General features: G+C 45.8%; 2 protein-coding genes across 3 annotated transcripts in view; one reads left to right on the forward strand and one right to left on the reverse strand.

Moving 5' to 3' along the window:
- Nucleotides 1-8324, forward strand: part of LOC310866255 (suppressor of fused homolog) — a 36516-nt gene extending 28192 nt beyond the window's left edge. For both annotated transcript variants that reach the window (XM_083775779.1, XM_083775780.1), the window contains exon 13: nt 8097-8324. In XM_083775779.1, coding sequence (XP_083631905.1) covers nt 8097-8199 — 103 coding nt within the window. In that variant the 3' untranslated portion in view covers nt 8200-8324. The remainder of the gene's footprint in view (nt 1-8096) is intronic.
- Nucleotides 1-24132, reverse strand: part of LOC310865844 (complement C1q-like protein 2) — a gene marked incomplete at its 5' end in the record, with an annotated part of 275737 nt that overhangs the window by 125272 nt on the left and 126333 nt on the right. The gene's annotated exons all lie outside the window — the stretch shown is intronic.

Consider the following 24132-nt stretch of genomic DNA (forward strand, 5'->3'; position numbering starts at 1 on the left):
GCGCCGACCATTTGTTTACCTTTTTAGCATTGCCCCCGGCTAGTATGGAGGAGAGCCCCCGTCCGTCCCCGACGGCTATGGGACTTTTAACTCCAGCTCCGTTGAGCGCCGTATCTCCAAAGGTTCGAGAGCTGTCCATGGGTGGGCCGCCGCGACTCCGACGATCGTAAATAATTTGTGAGTTTGTACATCGCATCGCTGAGTAAACGTAACTGATTGTATTGCTAGCTAAGGGCTATGAGCTAATGCGAGTGGGTGATGTGCTCCTCACTGAGGCCCCCACCTTCCTGAATAACCCGGAAGGGAAACGAGCTCCGTAGAGCTAGAGCAGACGGGCGGCATTCCCTAGGTGTGCGCATGCTAACACTAGATGGCGCTAAAGGAGTGTTAAGACTCAAACGTGGCTCCGGCGTGCAGTTAGGGTTTGGATGTCGGACTGTTAAGACGTTGGGCCAAAGATATGCACCTGTGCATGCACACACACACACACACACACACACGCACACACACTAGACTTGGAAGGACACATAGGACTTCCAGTTGCCTGTTTGCTGTGGTCAGCCTTCATCCATGAACCTTGAGCCGACAGCCAGAGACTCTCTCACCCGTCGTCGGATGCAACAGTGTCGTGTTGGACTAACATCGTTTTCTCAACGATGCCATCGTAGAGCCTTCATTTGAAGACTGTAGAGACTGGGAAATAGATCGACATTATTTTTGATGTGGCGATATGTCACTAGATATTGTCTGGGAATTTCATATTAATATCATAATATTGTGTAACATGAGGACAACAACATGTATATTATTATCGTCACAATATCGACATCGAGGTATTTGGTCCAAAATATTGTATATCACACCCCAGCCCTAATCCAATATAGATCATTGATCATTTGACGACTTGAAGGCCTTCGCGGCCTGGCCCTGACTGTTATTGGTTGGTTTCTTTCTCATGTCGCGCTGGTTTTCCGAGGGGTGGAGGACGCATTGGGACATGTGTGTATGGAGGACGCATTGGGACATGTGTGTATGGAGGACGCATTGGGACATGTGTGTATGGAGGACGCATTGGGACATGTGTGTATGGAGGACGCATTGGGACATGTGTGTATGCCTCCAACCTGCCCGTCCAGATGGTTTCATCTGGTGGAGTCGTCGTCATCATGGCTAACGTGCCGTTTGCAAGAGAGGGAGCGACACTGTACACTGTAACGACGTTAACGTTTGGAGGTTGGAGATTCGTAAGAAAGACAAAATGAGGTTCCAGTTCTGTTCAAGCAGCTGCATGGAATCCAGCGATATCATGTGTTACTGACTGTTTTGTTTACCAGTGGTCTTTTCAAATGTTTTTCTTTTGTCTTTTTCTTTTCATTGTATTTTGTCTTCAAATGCTGGACATTTTTTTTTCATTTCTCCTTATGATTTGTGGTCATACCAAAGTTACGTCTGGTTGTCAGTATGCAGTGGAAACGCTGGGGTCTGTACTGTCTGTACTGGTTGGCAGTATGCAGTGGAAACGCTGGGGTCTCGTCGGTGCCACATTCGTGACGTTTATCCACTTTCAACCTGGCTAAGTACTTTTGTCCGGGGTGGAAGGAGTTGATAAAATGGCAGACAGAGTGGGTAGGCCACAGAAGGTCTGTGCAATAGCATGCACAGGTCATGAAGCAGACAGTGGTTGGGACCAACAGGGGGCATGTCTTCCCATTGACCATATGCACACTGCGGTCATCTTTCCAGCAAGATGGTAACTAGCTTAAATTTCCCATTGACAGCCCTTACAGCCAATCGGAAGTCTTAAGGGCCTTTCAAACGGGAAGCGAGGAACGCAGGCGTTGTTGCCTGGATCAACGACAGGTCTCTGCAACAGCCCTGCCAATCGGGCTCAGCCCTGTTGGTGCGGTAGGTTGCTCGTAGGTCTGGCGGGTGGAAGGCCCGGGTTCAATCCCTGCTTCCCCGTAATGTTACAATCTGGCGTAGTCGGCAGGACGTGGAGCGTGATATCCTCGCGTGAGGGATGTTGTGTGTGGCGGTGTGAAGTACGAGGGCGCGTTTCAAAGACTGGGGGGGGGGGGGGCACGGTAGGTTGCGCGTTGGTCTGTCGAGTGGGAGGCCCGGGTTCAATCCCCGCTTCTGCGTAATGCTACATGTGCATATGGTCAATTGGCATCGACCTCTTTGACAGCATTGGAAATAGACTATTTTGGCCATGTAATTCTAGGCAGAAAAAGTCTACAAGCTCTCACCAAGCCATGTTATGTTTATTATATATAGATAGATAGATAGATGTGTGTTTTAATTATTTTGCCTGTAATTACATGTCTCAAGTTAGCTCCTGAACTTTGAATTTGTGACCCACTTCTGTCTGCTCTAACCATTCAAGCCACATTAATCGGAGTTATTTTCTCACACAATGTCCGATATTACAATCGCATTTTATCCTCTGGTGCAGCCAGATACAAACTACATGTCATCATGTATTGTCTTTTTTTTATTGTGTTAAGTTTGTCATTTTCATGACTTCTGTTTTAAGGCCGTCATGAAATGACTGATTACGTGCCAGATAACTGGAGGAGGCTGTTGGCCTTAATCAATGGTGTCCCTGTTTTGGGCATGTAGGTGAAGATGTTCAATCTATATATATTTTTATTTTGACAAAAGTAGCCGATCAACAAGCTTACAACAATGCGTCACCTTCGCAACGTGTTTCTGAGCTTGTAGATCTGCTATTTTTATCTACGTTTGATAATTTTTTAGGCCGGAAGTGGTTAACCCATTTCGAGCGGGAACCCCTTTTGGTGGTTACACACATTATGTTATAATTTAGCTATTGAAAAATAGCAGATCTACAAGCTCATATGAACTTGTAGGTCTGCTATTTTGAAAAATCGTTAAAATGTGCCTCAAATCTTTCAGAAACTTGTCATGATTTAGAAAACTTTTTTTTTTTTAAATTTCGACATCAGGCCTGAATGGGTTAAGCCCACTTTATACTCGCAAGTGTTGCTTGCCCAAAAATAATCTGAACTATTTGATTAAATCTGTTATTTTCGGTGTGCGTCGCTGTCGCACGACTAAGTATTAATGAATCTATAGTACCGTGGCGATAGTCAATACCACATACTCCAACACTGCTTGATTAGTGTGTGTGTGACTGTGTGACTGTGTGACTGTGTGTGTGTGTGTGTGTGTGTGTGTGTGTGTGTGTGTGTGTGTGTGTGTGTGTGTACCTTGCAATGGTTTCTATTTCTATAAATAAGAACGCATTTGTCTGTACTGTATTTCTCTGCCAATAGTACTCTAATGAAGCGTGTTGAAGTAAAAAAAAAAAAAAAAAAAGAATATCCTCAGTGCCTTGAATTGAATAGGACCATGTTTGTAATTATATAGACTGCATCCACTGCCTGTAGCTACTGGTGTCTAAATATATCATTCCGTGCTTATGAAACAGAATAAGAGGGGAACTCTTTTTCATCGCTCTCTCAAACCACACGTGTTGGCATTTTGTTTCGTTTTTCAGAGTCGTAATGTAAAAACCTTTTTGGGGGGGGGGGGGGGGATTCAGTTTGAAATGTTTTGTAATATGATTTCACATACCTGCCCGTTGCTCTGTAATCCCAAGTGCATTAAAAGAGTACGATATTTACACAACCACGCTCCAGAGATGGATTCATTTTGTGGTTATTTTTAACTTTTATCCCAGGATTTTGTAACCCATTTTTCACCCCGGTGTCAATTATCTAATGTGATCCTGGGCTCTGCAGTCTGCACACCCTCCACCAACATGGGGAGAGCAACGGACTTGAACTCATGCTTCCTTCATGCCTGAGTGTCCAAGTTGCTCCTTTACACCTGACAGGGGGGAGTTTCCCTGATCGGACGTAGCGCGCGGAAGGAACACGTTATTCCAACCAGTTCCTTTCCCCTCCATCAGGCGCCCCGGCTGACCAGGGGGAGGCAGTTTAGTGACCAGGATTACTGCATGTTTTTTGTGAGGGTACCTACCCTAGGAGGGGACACGGGGAGAACATGTGAGGGTACCTACCCTAGGGGACACGGGGAGAACATGTGAGGGTACCTACCCTAGGGGACACGGGGAGAACATGTGAGGGTACCTACCCTAGGGGACACGGGGAGAACATGTGAGGGTACCTACCCTAGGGGACACGGGGAGAACATGTGAGGGTACCTACCCTAGGGGACACGGGGAGAACATGTGAGGGTACCTACCTTAGGGGACACGGGGAGAACATGTGAGGGTACCTACCCTAGGAGGGGACACGGGTAGAACAGGCAAACTGATAATGCGGAGGAGGAAACACGCCGCCAGCACCCACACCCACAGCGTCCCGAGCGGGGATCGAGCCCAGGACCTTCTAGCTGTGATATACAATACAAAGACTTGTTAACTGTGACAGTGGACGACCCAATAAAGCATATTACACTTGTTTACAAGAGGGTCCACCTTGTTCAATTCATCAAAAACATTCAGAGACGGTACAAATAGACACTTCTATATAGCCAAAGAACAGAACAGGAATTCTATGATTCTGCCCTTCTGGTCCATAGCCCTAATGCTTCTATAATTCTGCCTTGGAAGCATTAGGGCTATGGACCCACAGAGCTAATAAAGGAGAGGTGCTGCTCTGGTCATGGTCATCCTCTCATGTGGTGTCAGTCACTCTGTGGTCATTGAACAGTCTCTCCGGTAGAGTTTGCTCTGCCCCCTCTCCTCTCCTCTCCCTATATAGTCCGTCCAGAGCCATAGAGTAAGAAAGAGTTACGCAAACGGCGTTCACTTTTCATGGGGCCAGACCATAGACTGTGGGACAGACCAATGGCGGCTCTCCTACACAGACTTCTATTGAGAATGGGGGACAAGTCCTGGACCCTGAACCTGACGTATAGGGAGAGATGCATTGGACTCGGGCAACAGCCCAGCTGTAATAAAATGATCCTACGAGCTTGTAGGTCTGCTATTTTTGAAAAATCGAAGAACGACTGACATTTTTTAGAATCTGATCTCGGGTCAGAATGGGTTAATCAGACCAGTGTGTGTCCAGTGGAAACCTCGTATGAATCTGATCTCAGGTCAGAATGGGTTAAAACAGTTGGCATGGTTGGCACTGCCTAAAATTGCTCTTATATTTGCGTCCGCCCTCGTTTGAAAACTGCATTTCAATTTTCCAACTCCAGCTTGTCCCACTTTTCAGGCTGCATGAACAGCCCTCGGTTTAAATTCTGCCCCCTCAATGTCGCATCTCTTCTAATAGATGGCTCTATGTATGTATAGTCGTCTTAGAGCGGTGTCGCTCGGCCCAGCCAACCAGTGGCGTGCACAGACATTTAGAGGGGCAGGTGCTCAAGGTAAAAAAAAGGGCACCTTGTGCAGCGCATTTTGGGGCGGGAACCCATTTTGGAGCTTTAACTATTGAAAAATAGCAGATCTACAAGCTCATAGCGCGCCACCGAGTGGCGCGCTACGAGCTTGTAGGTCTGCTATTTATTTATTTTTAAATCGAAGAACCACTGACATAGAAACATAGCTTTAGATTGTGGGGGCCTAAATAATATAAGCGTTTTTTATCAAGATTTGATCAATGTCACCGCATGGGCCACACACTACAAATTAAGAAAAAAAAGATTTTTTTTTTATTTTTATCTATTTTTAGAGCACATTGCCAAAAGGGCAGGGGGTGCTCCAGCACCCCCTAGTGTCTATCTGTGCACGCCACTGCCCTCCTCGCTGGGACTCCTCCTCCTCCCCCGTTTATGTATCGGTTCTCTGACGGGTCACGTTATCGGTCGGTGTGACAGACAGAGAGAGAGAGAGAGAGAGAGAGGCACGGCACGGGGAGTTGAATTCCATTCCGTTGCCTGTTTAACCTTTGGATTATTACAGTTTAAGGAAGAGTCCCCGGCTTGGCCGCAAAACGAGACGGCGAACATCAAAGGAATGCTACTTTGATATCACAATAATAATAATAATAATAATAATACACAGATACACTGACGGAGGAGGAGGAGCGGACAGTCAGTGTGAACGCGATTATAACCCGGAGCGGATCTCATGTGAACGCTTTCTCTCTCTCTCTCTCTCTCTCCAGTCCGTTCCCCACACACACACACACACACTACGTTACGGGGATTCTTTTTATTTTTTATTTTGCATCATTAGGTGCAAATTAAGCAAAGGACGGACGGACGGCTTGCGGACGATATGCAGAATAAATAGTGGGGTAGGTAACGGTGCCTTTTTAAATATTTAATAGATAGAAGATGGCTGATTTAGACTGTAAAATGTAATAGTAGGCTATCATTCAGCTTTCAGAGAGAGACCGTCGGGAGGTTTCGTTTTAGAGAAATGAGTGTACAGTAACAGGACAGGTCCGGGACTGAGAGAGATGAGATGATTTGTTTAGATAGATTTAATTTATTGGGGCGAAACAACCTCTACTTTGCCAGCGATATCTTGGAGCAAGTTGTCACTTGCTTTTAAACGGCACATTTTTTTTTATTGTGGCTGAGTGTGCGTGTAGCCCACATTATTCATAATATGTTTGGATATAAGAATGGTCTGTATAACTCTGTATTCTATACTCTGGGTTAATGTGGAGGCTAATTTATATATAATAATGATAATGAATGCCTTTTCAAGCAGCAACATGACATTGTCAGTCACCTGCCACCTGGGCCAGCAGATATGCCATGTAGAGTCAAGATTAAGAACTTTGTTTTCAAATTTGTAATTGATTGATTGATTGAAACCTTTTATGTATTCTCGAAAAGAGCATTGAGGTTCCCTCTCATTTGCAATGCTGACGAGATCACACAACATAAAACAATTTAAGACATATATATATATATACACAAATCAAATCTTCACATAAGGCATAAGAGACATAATTTACAGACACACAACTTCAAAACATTTACATATTGAGGTAGCTAGGTTCAGAAGTAATACTTTTTTTTTTTTTACATATTAATAATTTAATGTACATTGTTAGGATAAATTAGCATAGCACTGGAAGTTCTTCCTTCTATGTTTTGTGCATAATATTAACTGCAGGATTTATAATAACCACTTGAATCCTAGCACCTCTATTCTGAGGAGAACAGGAACATTTAGCCAGAAATCACAGATCTACAAGTGTAACGCCCATGATTGACGAACTCAGGCCTCCCACGTGAAAGTCCGACATCTTTCTTAACCCATTCTGACCTGAGATCAGATTCTAAAAATGTCTTCTACATCCTGACAGTTTTCTGAAAAAGCTATGTTTCTATGTCAGTCGTTCTTCGATTTTTCAAAAAATAGCAGACCTACAAGCTCGTAGTGCGACACTCGGTGGCGTGCTATGAGCTTGTAGATCTGCTACCCCATCCGGGTCACGGCACCAATGTAACGCCCGGGATTCGAACTCGGGACCTCCCAACGTGAAAGTCCATCATCTTAACCACAAAGGGATATCCCTCTGGACTGGGAAACGGGGAGGAGATATTAGACTTTTGAGGCCATCAGGCAGAGGCTCTGAGCCACTCTGCTACACAAAGCTCACACCGGCCTCGTGTTGGGAGCTTGTAGATCGGCTATTTTTGGTGTAGGTTTGGTGTAGAGACACTCGAGTCTAGAGTCTAGAGGGAAAGAAGAGCAAGGCCAGATACAGAGACCACAGTCACGTTTATTATTAAAGATGGAGTGCCACGATTTTTAAGTATGCCTGGAGTGGTTTGCCTGGTGGGTGGTGATGGGTGCACGGTGATCCACCTGAACTGAAGCCGCACCCACAGCTGTAGTTGTATGATAAAGGGGGAGAGGTTAGTTAGGGGAGGGGCTGATAGTGTGATGTCAATATATATTACTGTTTATTTCATTGGCCCGTTTGACTGTCAAGGGTTCAGCCACCAGGAAGAAACCCTAAATACAAAGTTAACACACCATTGCACATAAAAACGACTCCAGGGTGTCTAATGAAGTACTGTCACCTCATAGACACATGATGAAAAACTGGAAAAATACAAAATTGGTGGCACTCCATCTTTAAGTATTGAGGGTTTATGTAATTTTGACACTCTTCTGACACCAACAGGACATCAGCGTGGGTGGAACCGGAACCGGACTCGACGACATCGACATGGAGGAGAGCTGGAAGAGCTGCTTCGAGGAGGAGCTACTCTGTCCCATCTGCCTGAACGTCTTCGACGAGCCCGTCCAGTTGCCGTGCAAGCACAACTTCTGCCAGAGCTGCATCTCCGAGGCCTGGGCCAAGGAGGCGGCGTCGGGCGGCGTGCGCTGCCCCGAGTGCAACCACGAGTACGGCCAGAAGCCCTCCCTCCTGGAGAGGAACATCAAGCTGGCCAACATCGTGGAGCGCTACAACTCGCTGAACACGGAGAAGCCCGTGGCCGCGCTGCACTGCGTGCTGTGTCGCCGCGGCCCGCCGCTGCCCGTGCAGAAGGTACGTACGTGTGTTGTGTGTGTCTGTTTGTGTGTCTGTGTGTGTGTGTGTGTGTTAGAGAGTGACATTTTGTCAGGATTCCCGTGGGTCCCGCGGGAATCCCGTGGGATGGGATTAACATTTTTATTAATCCCGTGATCGGGACGGGACGGGAATGAAAGTCAACGGGAGCGTGCAGGAGCGGGAATGACATCTATCTAGAATCATAATGATCATTTTCAGCTGGTCGTGGCGCCAACCAAAAGAACAGAAGCACCCATATTTGTAGTCATCTTTCAGTGAGACAGCGCTCTTTTGACTTGCGTTAGCACAATGCGGTATAAAAAAAAAAAAAAAAGAAAAAACAGGAGCGGGATGGGAGTAGGAGTCATTCTACAGGATTGGGACAGGACAGGATTTTTTCTGTGGGAGTGGGACAGGACAGGAGTGGAAATCCACTCCCGTGTCAGTCTCTAGTGTCTGTGTCTGTGTGTGTGTGTGTGTGTGTGTGTGTGTGTCTGTGTCTGTGTCTGTGTCTGTGTGTGTGTGTGTGTGTGTGTGTGTGTGTGTGTGTGTGTGTGTGTGTGTGTGTGTGTGTGTGTGGAGGGATGGGACCATAATCGTTATTATCCCCGTTCAGGACGGGGTGAACCCCCTTTCTGGTGTTTCTTTATAAGCATAATGTTATACTTTACCTATTGAAAAAAATAGCAGATCTACAAGCAAGAAGAATCGTGAAAATGTGTCCCAAAATCTTTGAATATATATTATTATTTTTTCTTTTAACTTGAATCTGATGGGGGGGGTCGGCGGCCAACAAGTACATCTAATTTTGGGGGTAAAATGTTTGAGAACGACTGACATAGAAACATCGTTGTCGGGTTGAAATGGGTTTCTAATCGCAAATGATGTTTGCCACAATCATCGTGACATGCACTGGCGTAGGGTCTCCCCCCCCTACCCCCCCCCCCCCCCCCCCCCCCGCGATGCTAATTTGACCAGTTAATCATTTGATCCACGGACGGTGACATGATGTCATTTTCATATCGTCCCCACCATCCATCCCATCCCCCCTATATAATAACCCATTCTGACCTGAGATTCAGATTCTAAAAATGTCTTCTAACATCCTGACAGTTTTCTGAAAAAGCCGTGTTTCTATGTCAAGTCGTTCTTCGATTTTTCAAAAAATAGCAGACCTACAAGCTCGTAGCGCGCCACTCGGTTGCGCGCTACGAGCTTGTAGATCTGCTATTTTTCAATAGCTAAACAAAGCATAAACATAACACTTAACACCAAAAGGGGTTTTCCCTTAGAGTATATATTATTTATAGAGAAGGCACCCAGAGGAAATCTTGAGGCGAAATGGACATAGTGGCCGAATGAAGGTATTGCAGCCTGGCCCCAAACACATGAACGCGCTGTCCGTTGACTATCATTGTACACGTTCACGACGGACGCACACTCGTGCGCGTTCAACGGCAGCGCGTTCATGTGTTTGGGGCCACTCACCATTGCAATCCGTCCCAGAATGCACTCTGTTCCTACCAGGAAGGAGGAGTGAATCCGCCTCATGCGCTTTTGAGCAACTCAATGCAAGTGGATGGGAGGAGAACTCGGGTGTCTTCTCTATAGATATATATTCTCTATGGGTTTTCCCTGTGCCACCCCCAGGTGTGTCTGCGCTGCAAGGAGCCCTGCTGTCAGTCCCACATCCAGACGCACCTGCAGCAGCCCAGCCCGGCCCCGGGCCACCTGCTGGTGGACGTGGAGGAGCTGCGGGCGTGGACCTGCCCTCGCCACGACGAGTACCGCCTGCTGCACTGCCACGAGGAGCACGCCGCCGTCTGCCAGTTCTGCTGCATCTCCCGCTGCGCCGGGCAGAGGCACGCCGTCTGCGACGTGGACACGCAGCGCGCCGAGATGCAGGTGAGGAGGAGGAGAGGCGTGGAATGACAGGGCGCGCACACACGCACGCACGCACGCACGCTAGGGCAGTAAATCCACTAGTCGAGTAGTTTACTAGTCGACTAGTGAATCCACTAGTCGACCTTGTTGGTACTAGTTGACTAGTTGATAAGAGGTCAGGTACCGGTACACAGTTTTTAAATGTACAAATATTTAATTCCGAAAAAAAGAAAGAAAGAAATATATATTGTTTTACATAATAGGTAGTTAAACAACTAGTCGACTAGTAAAAATGACTAGAATAAAATGCCCTAACGCACGCACGCACTCACTCACTCACTCACTCACTCACTCACTCACTCACTCACTCACTCACTCACTCACTCAATCACTCACTCGCACACTCACTCACTCACTCACTCACTCACTCACTCACTCACTCACTCACTCACTCACTCACTCACTCAATCACTCACTCACTCACTCACTCACTCACTCACTCACGCACTCACTCACTCACTCACTCAGCGGCCGTGGTGGCTCAGGGGTAGAGTGGCTGGATGGTAACCGCAAGGTTGCCAGTTCGAACCCTGTGGGCTCCCCCCCAGAGTTAGTGTCGAAGTGTCCTTGAGCAAGAGACACTGAACCCCTAATTGCTCCTGATGTGCTGTTTGGTGGCGGTGCCTTGCATGGTTTCCGCTGCCATCGGTGTATGAATGAATGTGTGTGTGAATGGGTGAATGTATAATGCACAATCTATGTAAAGCGCCTTGGGTAAAGGCGCTATATAAATGCAGCATTTACTCATTCACTCACTCAGTCACTCACTCAGTGCTTTCTGCGACGGCAGGTGACTGTCACAGTATTTGATAAATAGGCCTCTTTACTTCCAGTATTAGCAAGACCATTCTCATTAGTGCCCTTATCTTTCATGGAGTCGAATGACACACGCACGCTGAACACACACAGACGCACGCACGCACACACGCACCCACACACACACACACACACACACACACACACACACATACACACACACACAGAGAGAGAGAGAGAGCTCATGCACATTGCCAGCCCAGTTGTGAGGCAATCTGTAGCCGACAGGAAATGAACGGTATGATTACATGCTGTTTGGGGGCGTGGCGGTTCCTTGTCAGAATGGACTCTAGTTTGTTCATGTTCACTTCTGTAATCACTCCTCCTGAGTCCTGACAGCTGTTTCAGGATGTTTTAATAAGGCAATGTAACAAAGGTTACACACACACACACACACACACACACACACACACACACACACACACACACACACACACACACACACACACACACACACACACACACACACACACACACAGAGAGAGAGACAAGTGCTCCAGTCCTGACCTGTTTGACAATTAGACGTTTGCTGTGATAAGGTAGCGCGGATCACAGTTCTCTGTCGACCATGACTGATTTCAGTCATTATGATTATATAGACGTCAGAAGAAGCATGTAAGCATGACACACAATGGTTATTGTTTTTTATTAAGAATACAGAGTATTTTGAAGTGGTCAGACTGTCTATGCATGCATGCATAGTCCGGAAGCATCTTCCATTAACTCTTAAATGGTCTCGGATATTTCATGAAAGCAAAACAACATAGGTTTTAAAGTCAAAGTCTCACACTTGTCACACACGTTACCGCAGTGAAATTTGTTCTCCGCATTTGACCCATCTCTTAAGGCGCTGAGCCGCAGCCAAGGAGCGGTGAGCTGGGCTCGGGAATCATTTGATTAGTAGATTTGACCCCCCCAATCCAACCCTTTGATGCCAAGCAGGGAGTGCCAAGCAGGGAGGCATTTACAGTCTTTGGTTTTGACCCGGGCGGGGATCGAACCCGCGACCTCCCAGTTTCAGGGCGGACGCTCTCTAACCACAAGGCCACTGTATCATAATACCTATAACATAATTAATCTGTGCTCTAATCTTTTAGGATGCACAGCACTACGTTTTAACCCATTTTGTCCTGAGATCAGATAAAAAAAAATGTCTGTTTGAAAATGACAGTTTTCTGAAAAAGCTATGTTTCTATGTCAGTCGTTCTTCGATTTTTCAAAAATAGCAGACCTACAAGTTCGTAGCGCGCCACTCGGTGGCGCGCTATGAGCTTGTAGATCTGCTATTTTTCAATAGCTAAAGCATATAGCATAATGCTAACACCAAAAAGGGGTTCCCGCCCCAAAATGGTTAAATAAACACGGATGAACTGTCTCAACTGTAGCATTTCACCGCCTACGTCCTACAGAGTGAGCGAACCCTCATGTGTTTCCGCTGCTCAGCAAACAGGTTGGATCATAATGTGGCGCTGCAGCATTCATGTGAGTTGGCTTAGAACCCATTTTAGACCTGATCTCCATTCTACACATGCCTTCTAAACCGTGACGGTTTTCTGAAAAACCTCAATGTTTCTAATGTCAGTCGTTAGTAGACCAAACATTTTACCATGCCAAGGACTCCCAAAATATATTATGTAATTGGCCCCGCCGACCCCCATCTGAAAATATGTTGTTCCAGAAGCAAAGATTTGAGTTAAAAACGTTCGCTCTGAAAGAATATACATGTATATATTCAAAGATTTGAGTTAAAAACGTTGGCTCTGAAAGAATATACATGTATATATTCAAAGATTTGAGTTAAAAACGTTCACTCTGAAAGAATATACATGTATATATTCAAAGATTTGAGTTAAAAACGTTCTCTCTGAAAGAATATACATGTATATATTCAAAGATTTGAGTTAAAAAACGTTGGCTCTGAAAGAATATACATGTATATATTCAAAGATTTGCACTACATTTTCACGAAAAAAAAGACCAGACCTACAAGCTAAGTGCCGCGCTACGAACTTGTAGATCTGCTATTTTTCAATAGCTAAAGTATAACATAATGCTTAACGCCCATTTTGGGCGGGAACCTGTTTTGGTGTTAGCATTACGTTATGCTTTAGCTATTGAAAAATAGCAGATCTACAAGCTCATAGCGCGCCACCGAGTGGCGCGATACGAGCTTGTAGGTCTGCTATTTTTGAAAAATTTGAACGACATGACATAGAAACATAGCTTTTTCAGAAAAGGAGAGATGTATTGCCGTTTGTTCAGTTTGTCCAAAACGCCTCCAGCCGCCTTTTTTAAGAGGTGTGCTTATCCTGTCTGTTTGTCCAGTATGTCCCCGGGACACATGGAGGAATTATTGTCTGTTGTCTAATGGTTTGACCAGTATGTCCCCGGGACACATGAAGGAATTATTGTCTGTTGTCTAATGGTTTGGTCAGGATGTCCCCGGGACACATGGAGGAATTATTGTCTGTTGTCTAATGGTTTGACCAGTATGTCCTCGGGACACATGGAGGAATTATTGTCTGTTGTCTAATGGTTTGTCCAGGATCAGTGTTGTTTTTGGCAGCAAATTTCTGTTTTAGTCATAGTCTTGGACTGAAACTTCATTTAGTTTTAGTCACATTTTAGTCACCTGGAAATGTCTTAGTGTTAGTCTAGTTTTAGTCGACTAAATGTCATAAGATTTTAGTCGACTAAATCTACAGGTGATTTAGTCGACTAAAATGTGTTTTGGTGGGCCTTGATGCCGTCGTAATGAGTGTTTTTACACTTGCTGAAAATAGCTGATCTACAAGCTCTACAAGTGAGCTTGTAGATCAGCTATTTTCAGCATGCAACCAAGAGTAAAATGACTTATAGTGGATCTCTTGTCCACTAGTCCCTTCCTAACATTTTAGTCTAGTTTTTATTTGTCAACGAAATTGTCAGTATATTTAGTCTTAGTCACTTTTAGACTCATTCTAATGAATGAATGAATTTGTGTGCAGGAAAATGGAACGCAATCCTATTTTCCCCCTAATTTTGTGAAGCCCCTGCAGTACTGGCAAGTACCCCTAGGGGTTCACGAACCCCTGTTTGAGAGTAATAATAGCATAAACATATTATAATAATATATTAGCATAGTGTAGTTTATTTCCGTATAAATTATAGTATGTTAAGGGGGCTCTTAATGTGAAGTGGAGCGCTCCTCGCTTGTTCTGTGTGTTTCAGTTCCCTCTTCTGTCACAACTTGGAGACGGTATGTCTCAAGGTTCGACCATCACCCTATACTCATACGCCAGGGTTTATAAACTTTATACGTCATTGTTTATATGCCATTGTTTGCCGTCCTCCTAATATTGATTGATTGATTGATTGATTGATTGATTGATTGATTGATGACAGTGGCACTGGATGTCAGAATGTCGTGGACGCGTGGCGACCTTTCACACGCCGTTCAAAATCATATTATCATAAGACTTAGTGTTATTGTGACGCTCAATTTGGTTGGTTATATAAGTTATTGTTGTTGGCATGATGAAAGCTGTGTGTGTGTGTGTGTGTGTGTGTTCAGCCCCTTTTCCATGGCAGCTGTTTGCACGCACGCACACACACACACACACACACACACACACACACACACATCCTTCTGTCTCCTTTCACAACTGTCTGTGTTGGCAGGATGACTCAAGTCATCTGGGCGTTTTGGTGTAGAGCACATCAAAGCCTTCTACAAAAACCTTGGTGTTTGTAAAGATGATTTCAAAATGGCAATGGTAACAACCGAGGAGGTACTTAAAAAACTGAGTGCCCTCCAACCCCACAAGGCCACTGGCCATGACAATATCCCCTCCAAATTTCTCAGAGACTCAGCCTTTTCCATAGCTCCAGTCATCACCCACATAGTTAACCTCTCCATCAAACAGGGACAGGTCCCCCAAGATTTTAAACTGGCCAAAGTAACCCCCTTGTACAAAAAAGGGAGTAAATTAGAACCCGGCAACTACCGCCCTATTTCTATTCTAAGCTCCATCTCGAAAGTGATGGAAAAAATAGTCTATGAACAGGTTGAAAAGTATCTTGCCACAAAGAAATTGCTGTACGAGTTCCAATCTGGTTTCAGAACATCCCACTCCACTGACACATGCCTCCTCTATTTGAGCGACCACATCAAACACGAGGTGGACGCTGGAAAATACTGCGGCATGGTCATGCTGGACCTCCAAAAGGCTTTTGACACCGTGAACCACTCCATACTGGTTAACAAGCTTAAAGCTATTGGTTTTGATAGCACATCAGTGAGCTGGATGCAATCCTACCTGGAGGGGAGAGAACAGATGGTGGAGGTGAACGGAACACTGTCCCCTCCCCTCCCAGTGAGCTGTGGCGTCCCACAAGGAAGCATACTAGGGCCTTTACTGTTCCTAATATATGTTAACGACATGACTTCAGCTTGTGACTGCAGCTTGTTCCTGTTCGCAGATGACTCAGCACTGCTGGTCTCGGACAGGAACAAACTGCAGGTTGAAAAGACCCTCAGCTCTGAACTCGGTAGAATCTGCACCTGGCTCGCTGATAACAAACTATCCTTACACCTGGGAAAAACTGAATCCATCCTCTTCGGATCAAATAGTAATCTCAGCAAGGCAGATGGCTTCTTGGTTAGAGTGGGTGACAATATTATCACACGAAAAGATCAAATTACCTACCTAGGTTCCATCCTGGAGGCCAATCTTTCCGGTGATAAGATGGCCACCAACGTAATCAAAAAAGTCAATCAAAGAACAAGATTCCTTTACAGGATCTCCTCACTGGTCAGCAAAAACACCTTGAAGACCTTAACAGGAGCCCTCGTACAAGGTTTCTTTGACTATGCATCCACCTCTTGGTACCACAGCACCTCAAAGGCCCTTAAAACAAGGCTCCAGACCTCCCAAAACAAACTGGTCAGGCTCCTACTTGGCCTCACCCCCCGAACCCACCTCACCCCTGCCCACTTTGACTGGCTGGGATGGCTTAGGGTCGACGACAGAGTACAGCATCTTGCAATGGGTCTGGTCCACAAGATTCGATACACCACCAAGATACCCATGTACCTGTCTAAATACTTCCTTAATGTAAACGAAGTCCACACCCACAACACCAGAGGGAGTGCAACAAACCATGTACAACCCAGATTCGGCACAAACAAGGGACTAAATTCTTTTCGCTCCTATGCCACCAAAATGTGGAACGCCCTACCAACAGTCATTAAGACATGTGAATCCCTTGACTCCTTCAAAACCGCTCTCAAAGGGCACCTACGGATGGCTGCAATTCGAAACTGGCCTCTGTAAAATCTGAATCCCCCCCCACCCCCCCACCCCATTTTCCCTCACTGTATATTGTATCTTTTCCCTTTTTTGCTTCCCATATGATGAATTTAGCTACATAGAAATGTCTATTTGTATGTCTCTAAATGTTTGTATGTCTTTAAATGTTTTGATGAATTGAACAATGTGGACCCTGTTGTAAACAAGTGTAATGCTTAATTGGGTCGTCCACTCACAGTTGACAGTCTTTGTATTGAGTTTGTGCTTAAAATGTACTGTAAATTCTACAAACTGTTAATAAATATTTCAATCAATCAATCAATCAATCCAGCAGTCACTTCTTAGGAAGTCCCTCCTCCCTCCTTCTCTGTGAGGATGGGCCCATGCAGTGACGTTCCTTCTTTTTTACTGGAGCCCTCAGACGGGAGTGGTCCCCCCCCCCCCCCCCCCCCCCCCCCTCCTCACACCGCCCGCAACAACACCCACCACACACACCCCCCTCCCCCCCTCACACCGCCCGCAACAACACCCACCACCCCCTCCCCCCCCTCACACAGCCCGCAACAACACCCACCCCACCATCCCCAGGCTCCTCTCTGGCCAGCTGTGGGCTTCCAATAGCTTCCAGCCCATTTCCCCATGTACACTCAAAGACGCACGCACGCACACACACACACACACACACACACACACACACACACACACACACACACACACACACACACACACACACACACACACACACACACACACACACACACACACACACACACACACACACACACACACACACACAAAAGTCTTATGGGGATGAACATGGGATCAGCACAGAATTTGGGGCAGAATTTGGACCATTAATTCATTCACGCCATTTGAGTTTCTTCTTCTTCACATTGGTACTGCGCGTCGAGGTCGCTCTCTCTCTCTGAGGGGTAGTCTCTCTCTCTCTCTGAGGGGTATAGTCTCTCTCTCAGAGGGGTAGTCTCTCTCTCTCTCTGAGGGGTATAGTCTCTCTCTCAGAGGGGTAGTCTCTCTCTCTGAGGGGTATAGTCTCTCTCTCAGAGGGGTAGCTGAGCTGCATGTGGTCTATTTTCAGTTAAAGGCATCAGATTCCCCTTGCAGGCAGTGCATGCTGTGGCAGCTTGTGTTCAAATCGACGGTTACATTTGCCTCTCAAAGGACACTTTTCACAGTAGAGCTCATGGGTCACTTATACTTAGCTGCGTGCAGGTGTTGTTTGTTGGCACACCTGAAAACGATAAGCCGATCTACAAGCTCACGTGTCGCGCTGTTGTTGTGACAAGTGTATAGAGTCTGTAGATGTGCTGTTTTTGGCACACAACCAACTATAAATCAGGCACAACAACCCAGTCATAGTTTTGCTCTCATAATTAAAAAAAAAGAGGAAAGGGAGATACACATTTAACCCATTTTGGGGGCGGGAACCCCTTTTGGTGTTTTCAAAGCATTATGTTATGCTTTAGCTATTGAAAAATAGCAGATCTACAAGCTCATAGCGCGCCACCGAGTGGCGCGCTATGAACTTGTAGGTCTGCTATTTTTTTGAAAAATCGTGAAAATGTGGCTATATAATCTTTGAATATATATTCTTTCAGAGCGAACGTTTTTAACTCAAATCTTTGCTTCGGGGGGGGGGGGGGGGGGTCCCTGGAACAACATATTTTCAGATGGGGGGTGGGGGGTGGGTGGGGGGGGGGTGGGAGGCATATTATATATAATTTTTGGCGTCCTTGACATGAAATATTGAGCACCACTGATACAGAAACATAAGGGGGAGGTACTGTCACACCTTGGCTTCATTCTTCAGGCATGGGGGCCGAGCAGGAAGCCTCCATGGGGGGTCATGTGGTTGTATAGCTCTGCTGTTATCTGCCCGTCCTCCTGGTATCTGTCTGGGGGTTAGTGAGGGGTAGTCTCTCTCTCTCTGAGGGGTAGTCTCTGCTGTTATCTGCCCGTCCTCCTGGTATCTGTCTGGGGGTTAGTGAGGGGTAGTCTCTCTCTCTCTGAGGGGTAGTCTCTGCTGTTATCTGCCCGTCCTCCTGGTATCTGTCTGGGGGTTAGTGAGGGGTAGTCTCTCTCTCTCTGAGGGGTAGTCTCTGCTGTTATCTGCCCGTCCTCCTGGTATCTGTCTGGGGGTTAGTGAGGGGTAGTCTCTCTCTCTCTGAGGGGTAGTCTCTGCTGTTATCTGCCCGTCCTCCTGGTATCTGTCTGGGGGTTAGTGAGGGGTAGTCTCTCTCTCTCTGAGGGTAGTCTCTGCTGTTATCTGCCCGTCCTCCTGGTATCTGTCTGGGGGTTAGTGAGGGGTAGTCTCTCTCTCTCTGAGGGGTAGTCTCTGCTGTTATCTGCCCGTCCTCCTGGTATCTGTCTGGGGGTTAGTGAGGGGTAGTCTCTCTCTCTCTGAGGGGTAGTCTCTGCTGTTATCTGCCCGTCCTCCTGGTATCTGTCTGGGGGTTAGCGGGAGAGTGAGTCAGTTCCTGTAGAATGCGCCGGGCAGGCCGATGACATCAGACGTTACTGGGGAATAGTTGTCGGTTCATTGTGAAAGAGGCCCTCTGTTCATTGAGCTCCGAGAGGCTTCTTCATTTAACCCATTCTGACCTGAGATCAGACTCTAAAAATGTCTTATACTGTACATCCTGACAGTTTTCCATTCTGACCCGAGATCAGATTCTAAAATGTCTTATACTGTACATCCTGACAGTTTTCCATTCTGACCTGAGATCAGATTCTAAAAATGTCTTATACTGTACATCCTGACAGTTTACCATTCTGACCTGAGATCAGATTCTAAAAATGTCTTATACTGTACATCCTGACAGTTTTCCATTCTGACCTGAGATCACACTCTAAAAATGTCTTATACATCCTGACAGTTTTCCATTCTGACTGAGATCAGATTCTAAAAATGTCTTATACATCCTTGACAGTTTTCCATTCTGACCTGAGATCAGATTCTAAAAATGTCTTCTATGTCAGTCGCTCTTCGATTTTTCAAAAAATAGCAGACCTACAAGCTCGTAGCGCGCCACTCGGTGGCGCGCTACGAGCTTGTAGATCTGCTATTTTTCAATAGCTAAAGCATAACATGATGCTGGGTTCCCGTTCAGAATGGGTTAAACATGAGCTTCCTGGCTATAAAACCCCGCCCGGGTGTCTGTGTCTTAAACAGGACAGCTAGCGAGGGAAAGTGATCATTGGGTGGATTTAATCTTGATAGAGGTATAGGCTTTCACGGGCTGGTTCAGTGTGGTTCAGTGGACCGGCCATGCTTCGAAACATGTCCCTTTTTGTTATTGCAAGACAACTTTGAATGTATAGGTACTATTTAGATTAGAAGACCAAAGCTAAGGAATAAGCAGAGTAAGCATGAATTGTATTGAGTTTGTGCTTAAAATGTACTGTAATTCTGCAAACTGTTAATACATTTTTCAATTAAAAAAATAATAACTCTCCAGTCAATAAACACGGCAAAATTGAACACATAATAATGAGAGTGCAGAGTGAACAATGTAGTGCCCAAAGAAACTAGGATAGGCAGGTAAACATTAACCCATTCTGGGACTCATGGGCGGGAACCCCTTTTGGTGTTTTAAGCATTATGTTGTAACTTTAGCTATTGAAAAAATAGCAGATCTACAAGCTCATAGAGCGGCACCGAGTGCTGAGCTCTATGAGCATGTAGATCTGCTATTTTTGAAAATGTGGTGCGAATCTTTGAATATATATATTCTTTCAGAGCGAACGTTTTTAACTCAAATCTTTGCTTCTGGTGGAACTACATATTTTCAGATGGGGGGGGGGGGGGTCGTGGGTCCTCGACATGAAAAGGTTTAGGAGAACGACAACACGAAACATGAGGGTTTTTCGAGAAAACTGTTGGGATTTCGAAGACATTTGTAGAATCGTCGCTGTATTTTGGTCGCTGTATCAGCTTTAGCTATTGAAAAATAGCAGACCTACAAGTTCATAGCGCACCACTCGGTGGGCGCGCTATGAACTTGTAGTCTGCTATTTTTTAGAAAAATCGTGAAAAATGTGGCTAACGAGTCTGAGTGGCTCAGTCACCTGGCTCAACCTGAGGGCCAGGGCCCACTTGTGGACTGTGAGGATGTTGCAAGCTAATATGCAGTTCCAGGGACCACCACCACCACCCCCCCCCCCCCCCCCCCCCCCCCCCCCCCCCCCCGACCTCCCAGAAGCAAAGATTTGAGTTAAAAACATTCACTCTGAAAGAAAAATGTATTCAAAGATTTGCGCAACATTTTCACGATTTAAAAAAAAAAATAGCAGATCCACAAGCTCGTATAGCTCGTAGCACGAGCTTGTAGATCTGCTATTTTCCAATAGCTAAAGCATAACATAATGTTTACAAACACCAGACGGGGTTCCCGTTCTGAATGGGTTATAATGCTGTATTGATTCCACTCCACTCACTAACATTGTCTGATGCAAAAAGCCTCAAAGCATACAAGTCAGTGTGTGTGTGTGTGTGTGTGTGTGTGTGTGTGTGTGTGTGTGTGTGTGTGTGTGTGTGTGTGTGTGTGTGTGTGTGTGTGTGTGTGTGTGTGTGTGTTGTGTGTGTGTGTGTGTGTGTGTGTGTGTGGGACTGCATGCAGGGCACAATAGGTGTGCATTGTTGTCTGTGAAACACAAACAGACTATAGTTGTTTTGTAATGTGAGGTTTGCTTTCAAACAGAAGGTGTACAAGACAAGGTATAACGCCCCCCATCCCCATCCCTCTCCCCCATCCATGCACGCAGCCTGCAGCGGCAAACATCACAACATTAACACCATCGCTGTCGGGGAGAAACCTCCTATCTCCATATTTTAAAACCCATTCTGACCTGAGATCAGATTCATAACGAGGTTTCCACTGGGACACACACTGGTCTGATTAACCCCATTCTGAACTGAGATCAGATTCTAAAAAATGTCAGTCGCTCTTCGATTTTTCTAAAAATAGCAGACCTACAAGCTCGTATCGCGACACTCGGTGGCGCGATATGAGCTTGTAGATCTGCTATTTTTCAATAGGTAAAGCATAACATGATGCTAACACCAAAATGGGTGCCCGGTCAGAATGGGTTAAAACCCATTTTAGACCTGAGAAAAATATTCTACAAAAATGTCTTCTAAATCCTGACAGTTTTATGAAAAACCTATATGTCGTTCTTCTCAAACTATTTCATGTCAAGGACCCCTAAAACTACATGTATTTGGCCGCGGACCCCCCCCCCCCCCCCCCCCCATCTGAAAAGATGTTGTTTCAGGGACTCCCCAGAAGCAAAGATATGAGTTAAAAATGTACACTGTGAAAAAAAATTGCACGTTTTCACGATTTTTCAAAAATAGCAGACCCACAAGCTCATAGCGCGGCAGTGAGTGCCGCGCTATGAGCTTGTAGATCTGCTATGTTTCAATAGCTAAAGCATAGCATGATGATTCAAACACCAAAAGGGTTCCCGCCCAGAATGGGTTAACTTTGTATGTTTTTTTACTTTTTTTTTTGCATAAATGAATGTGATCCTTCATCATTACTACATCGTCACACATCATAAGCAGCAAAAAAGAATAGCCGATCTACCAGCTTAAAATGCATTGCATTGCATTGCGACATAATATTTTTTTAGCTTTTGAATTGTGAAAAGTAACAGTTTTAATTTGGACATGCAAGGTTTTTCCTCCGGGCGGCTGCAGCGATATGCATTCTTGATTGCTGGCGTGGGGGCCGTCTTAATGATTTCTGTCAACACTGCTGTTTGTCCGCGTCCGCTGAAGCGTGAACCTCACTATTATTATTCCAGAGAGAGATACGGCCTTTTATTGCGAGTGAGCGGTGAACAAATGAGCTCTATAGCCCATTCTGGGCCGGAACCCACTTTGTTGGTGTTTTGTTATACTTGGAGCTATTGAAAAATTGCAGATCTACAAGCTCATAGCTCATAGCTTGGAATATCTATTCTTTCAGAGTGAACGTTTTTAACTCAAATCTTTGCTTCTGTGGGGGGGGGGTTCCTGGAACAACATATTTTCAGATGGGTGGTCGGTGGCCAATTACATATAATTTTTGGGGGTCCTTGACATGAAATATTGAGCACCACTGGCACTGATACAGAAACATAGTTATTTCAGAAAACTGTCAGCCCATTTTGACGTCAGGTCTAAATGGGCTAGTAATGGCTTCTGTTAGTGGGTCCTCTGTTGACTGGAGCCTGGTTCATTTTAGAAACCCCCCCCCCCCCCCCCCCCCAAACTAAAACTAAGGCGAAAAATGTCGTCGACTACCTTTTTTTACTGACGAAAACTAAGCTACGATGACTAAATATACTGACAATTTCTTTACAAATAAAAACTAGACTAAAATGTTAGGAAGGGACTAGTGGACAAGAGATCCAGTATAAAGCCCAACACACACCGGGTGTGCAGCGACGCGGCAACGCCTGGAAAATAGAACGGTGGCGTATCGGAGTGTCAGGCGAGTGTCAGGCGTCGGACGCCGCCGGTGTGCGATAGGTTCATTGAAAATAACGAGGCGGCTGTTTGACGCACGGCGTTCGCAGACGGTGTGTGATGCCCTTGAATCATTTTACTCTTGGTTGCATGCTGAAAATACCAGATCTACAAGCTCACAACGCGTCGCGCTGCAATTCCATCGTAATCAGTCATTGCGATGGAATCAAGGCCCGCCAAAATACATTTTAGTCAACTAAATCAACTGCAATTTTTATGATATTTAGTCGACTGAAACTAAGACATTCCACGTGACTAAAATGTGACTAAATGGAAACTATTCAAAAGAATATGACTAACTAAATAAAATAAAATAAATAAAAATTTAAATAGAATAACAAATTGCTGCCAAAAACAACACTGCAACTAACCACAGGAACTGTCTACCACTGATGACACTGACCGTTTATCTCAAACAAAATACAAAACGGAACTCCTCCACCACCAGACCCTCTCCTCCACCACCAGGCCCACTCATCCACCACCAGACCCTCTCCTCCACCACCAGACCCTCTCCTCCACCACCAGACCCTCTCCTCCACCACCAGACCCGCCCCTCCACCACCAGACCCTCTCCTCCACCACCAGACCCACTCCTCCACCACCAGACCCTCTCCTCCACCACCAGACCCACTCCTCCACCACCAGACCCTCTCCTCCACCACCAGACCCGCCCCTCCACCACCAGACCCTCTCCTCCACCACCAGGCCCACTCCTCCACCACCAGACCCTCTCCTCCACCACCAGACCCACTCCTCCACCACCAGGCCCTCTCCTCCACCACCAGACCCTCTCCTCCACCACCAGGCCCTCACCATGCACTGACCACAGGAATGTCCCTTTGCTCCCTATCTCTCTCTTTCCCTTTCTAACTTTCTCCCCTGTTGCCGCTACACTCCCTCTCTCTCTCTCTCTCTCTCTCTCTCTCTCTCTCTCTCTCTCTCTCTCTCTCTCTCTCTCTCTCTCTCTCTCTCTCTCTCTCTCTCTCTTTTTGGTTCTTGGGTCCTTGGGTCACACACACACACACACACACACACACACAATCGCACGTATACACACACACACACACACACACACACA

Source organism: Protomyctophum parallelum (assembly GCF_964188405.1).
Source record: "Protomyctophum parallelum genome assembly, chromosome: 10".
Lineage (NCBI taxonomy): Eukaryota > Metazoa > Chordata > Actinopteri > Myctophiformes > Myctophidae > Protomyctophum > Protomyctophum parallelum.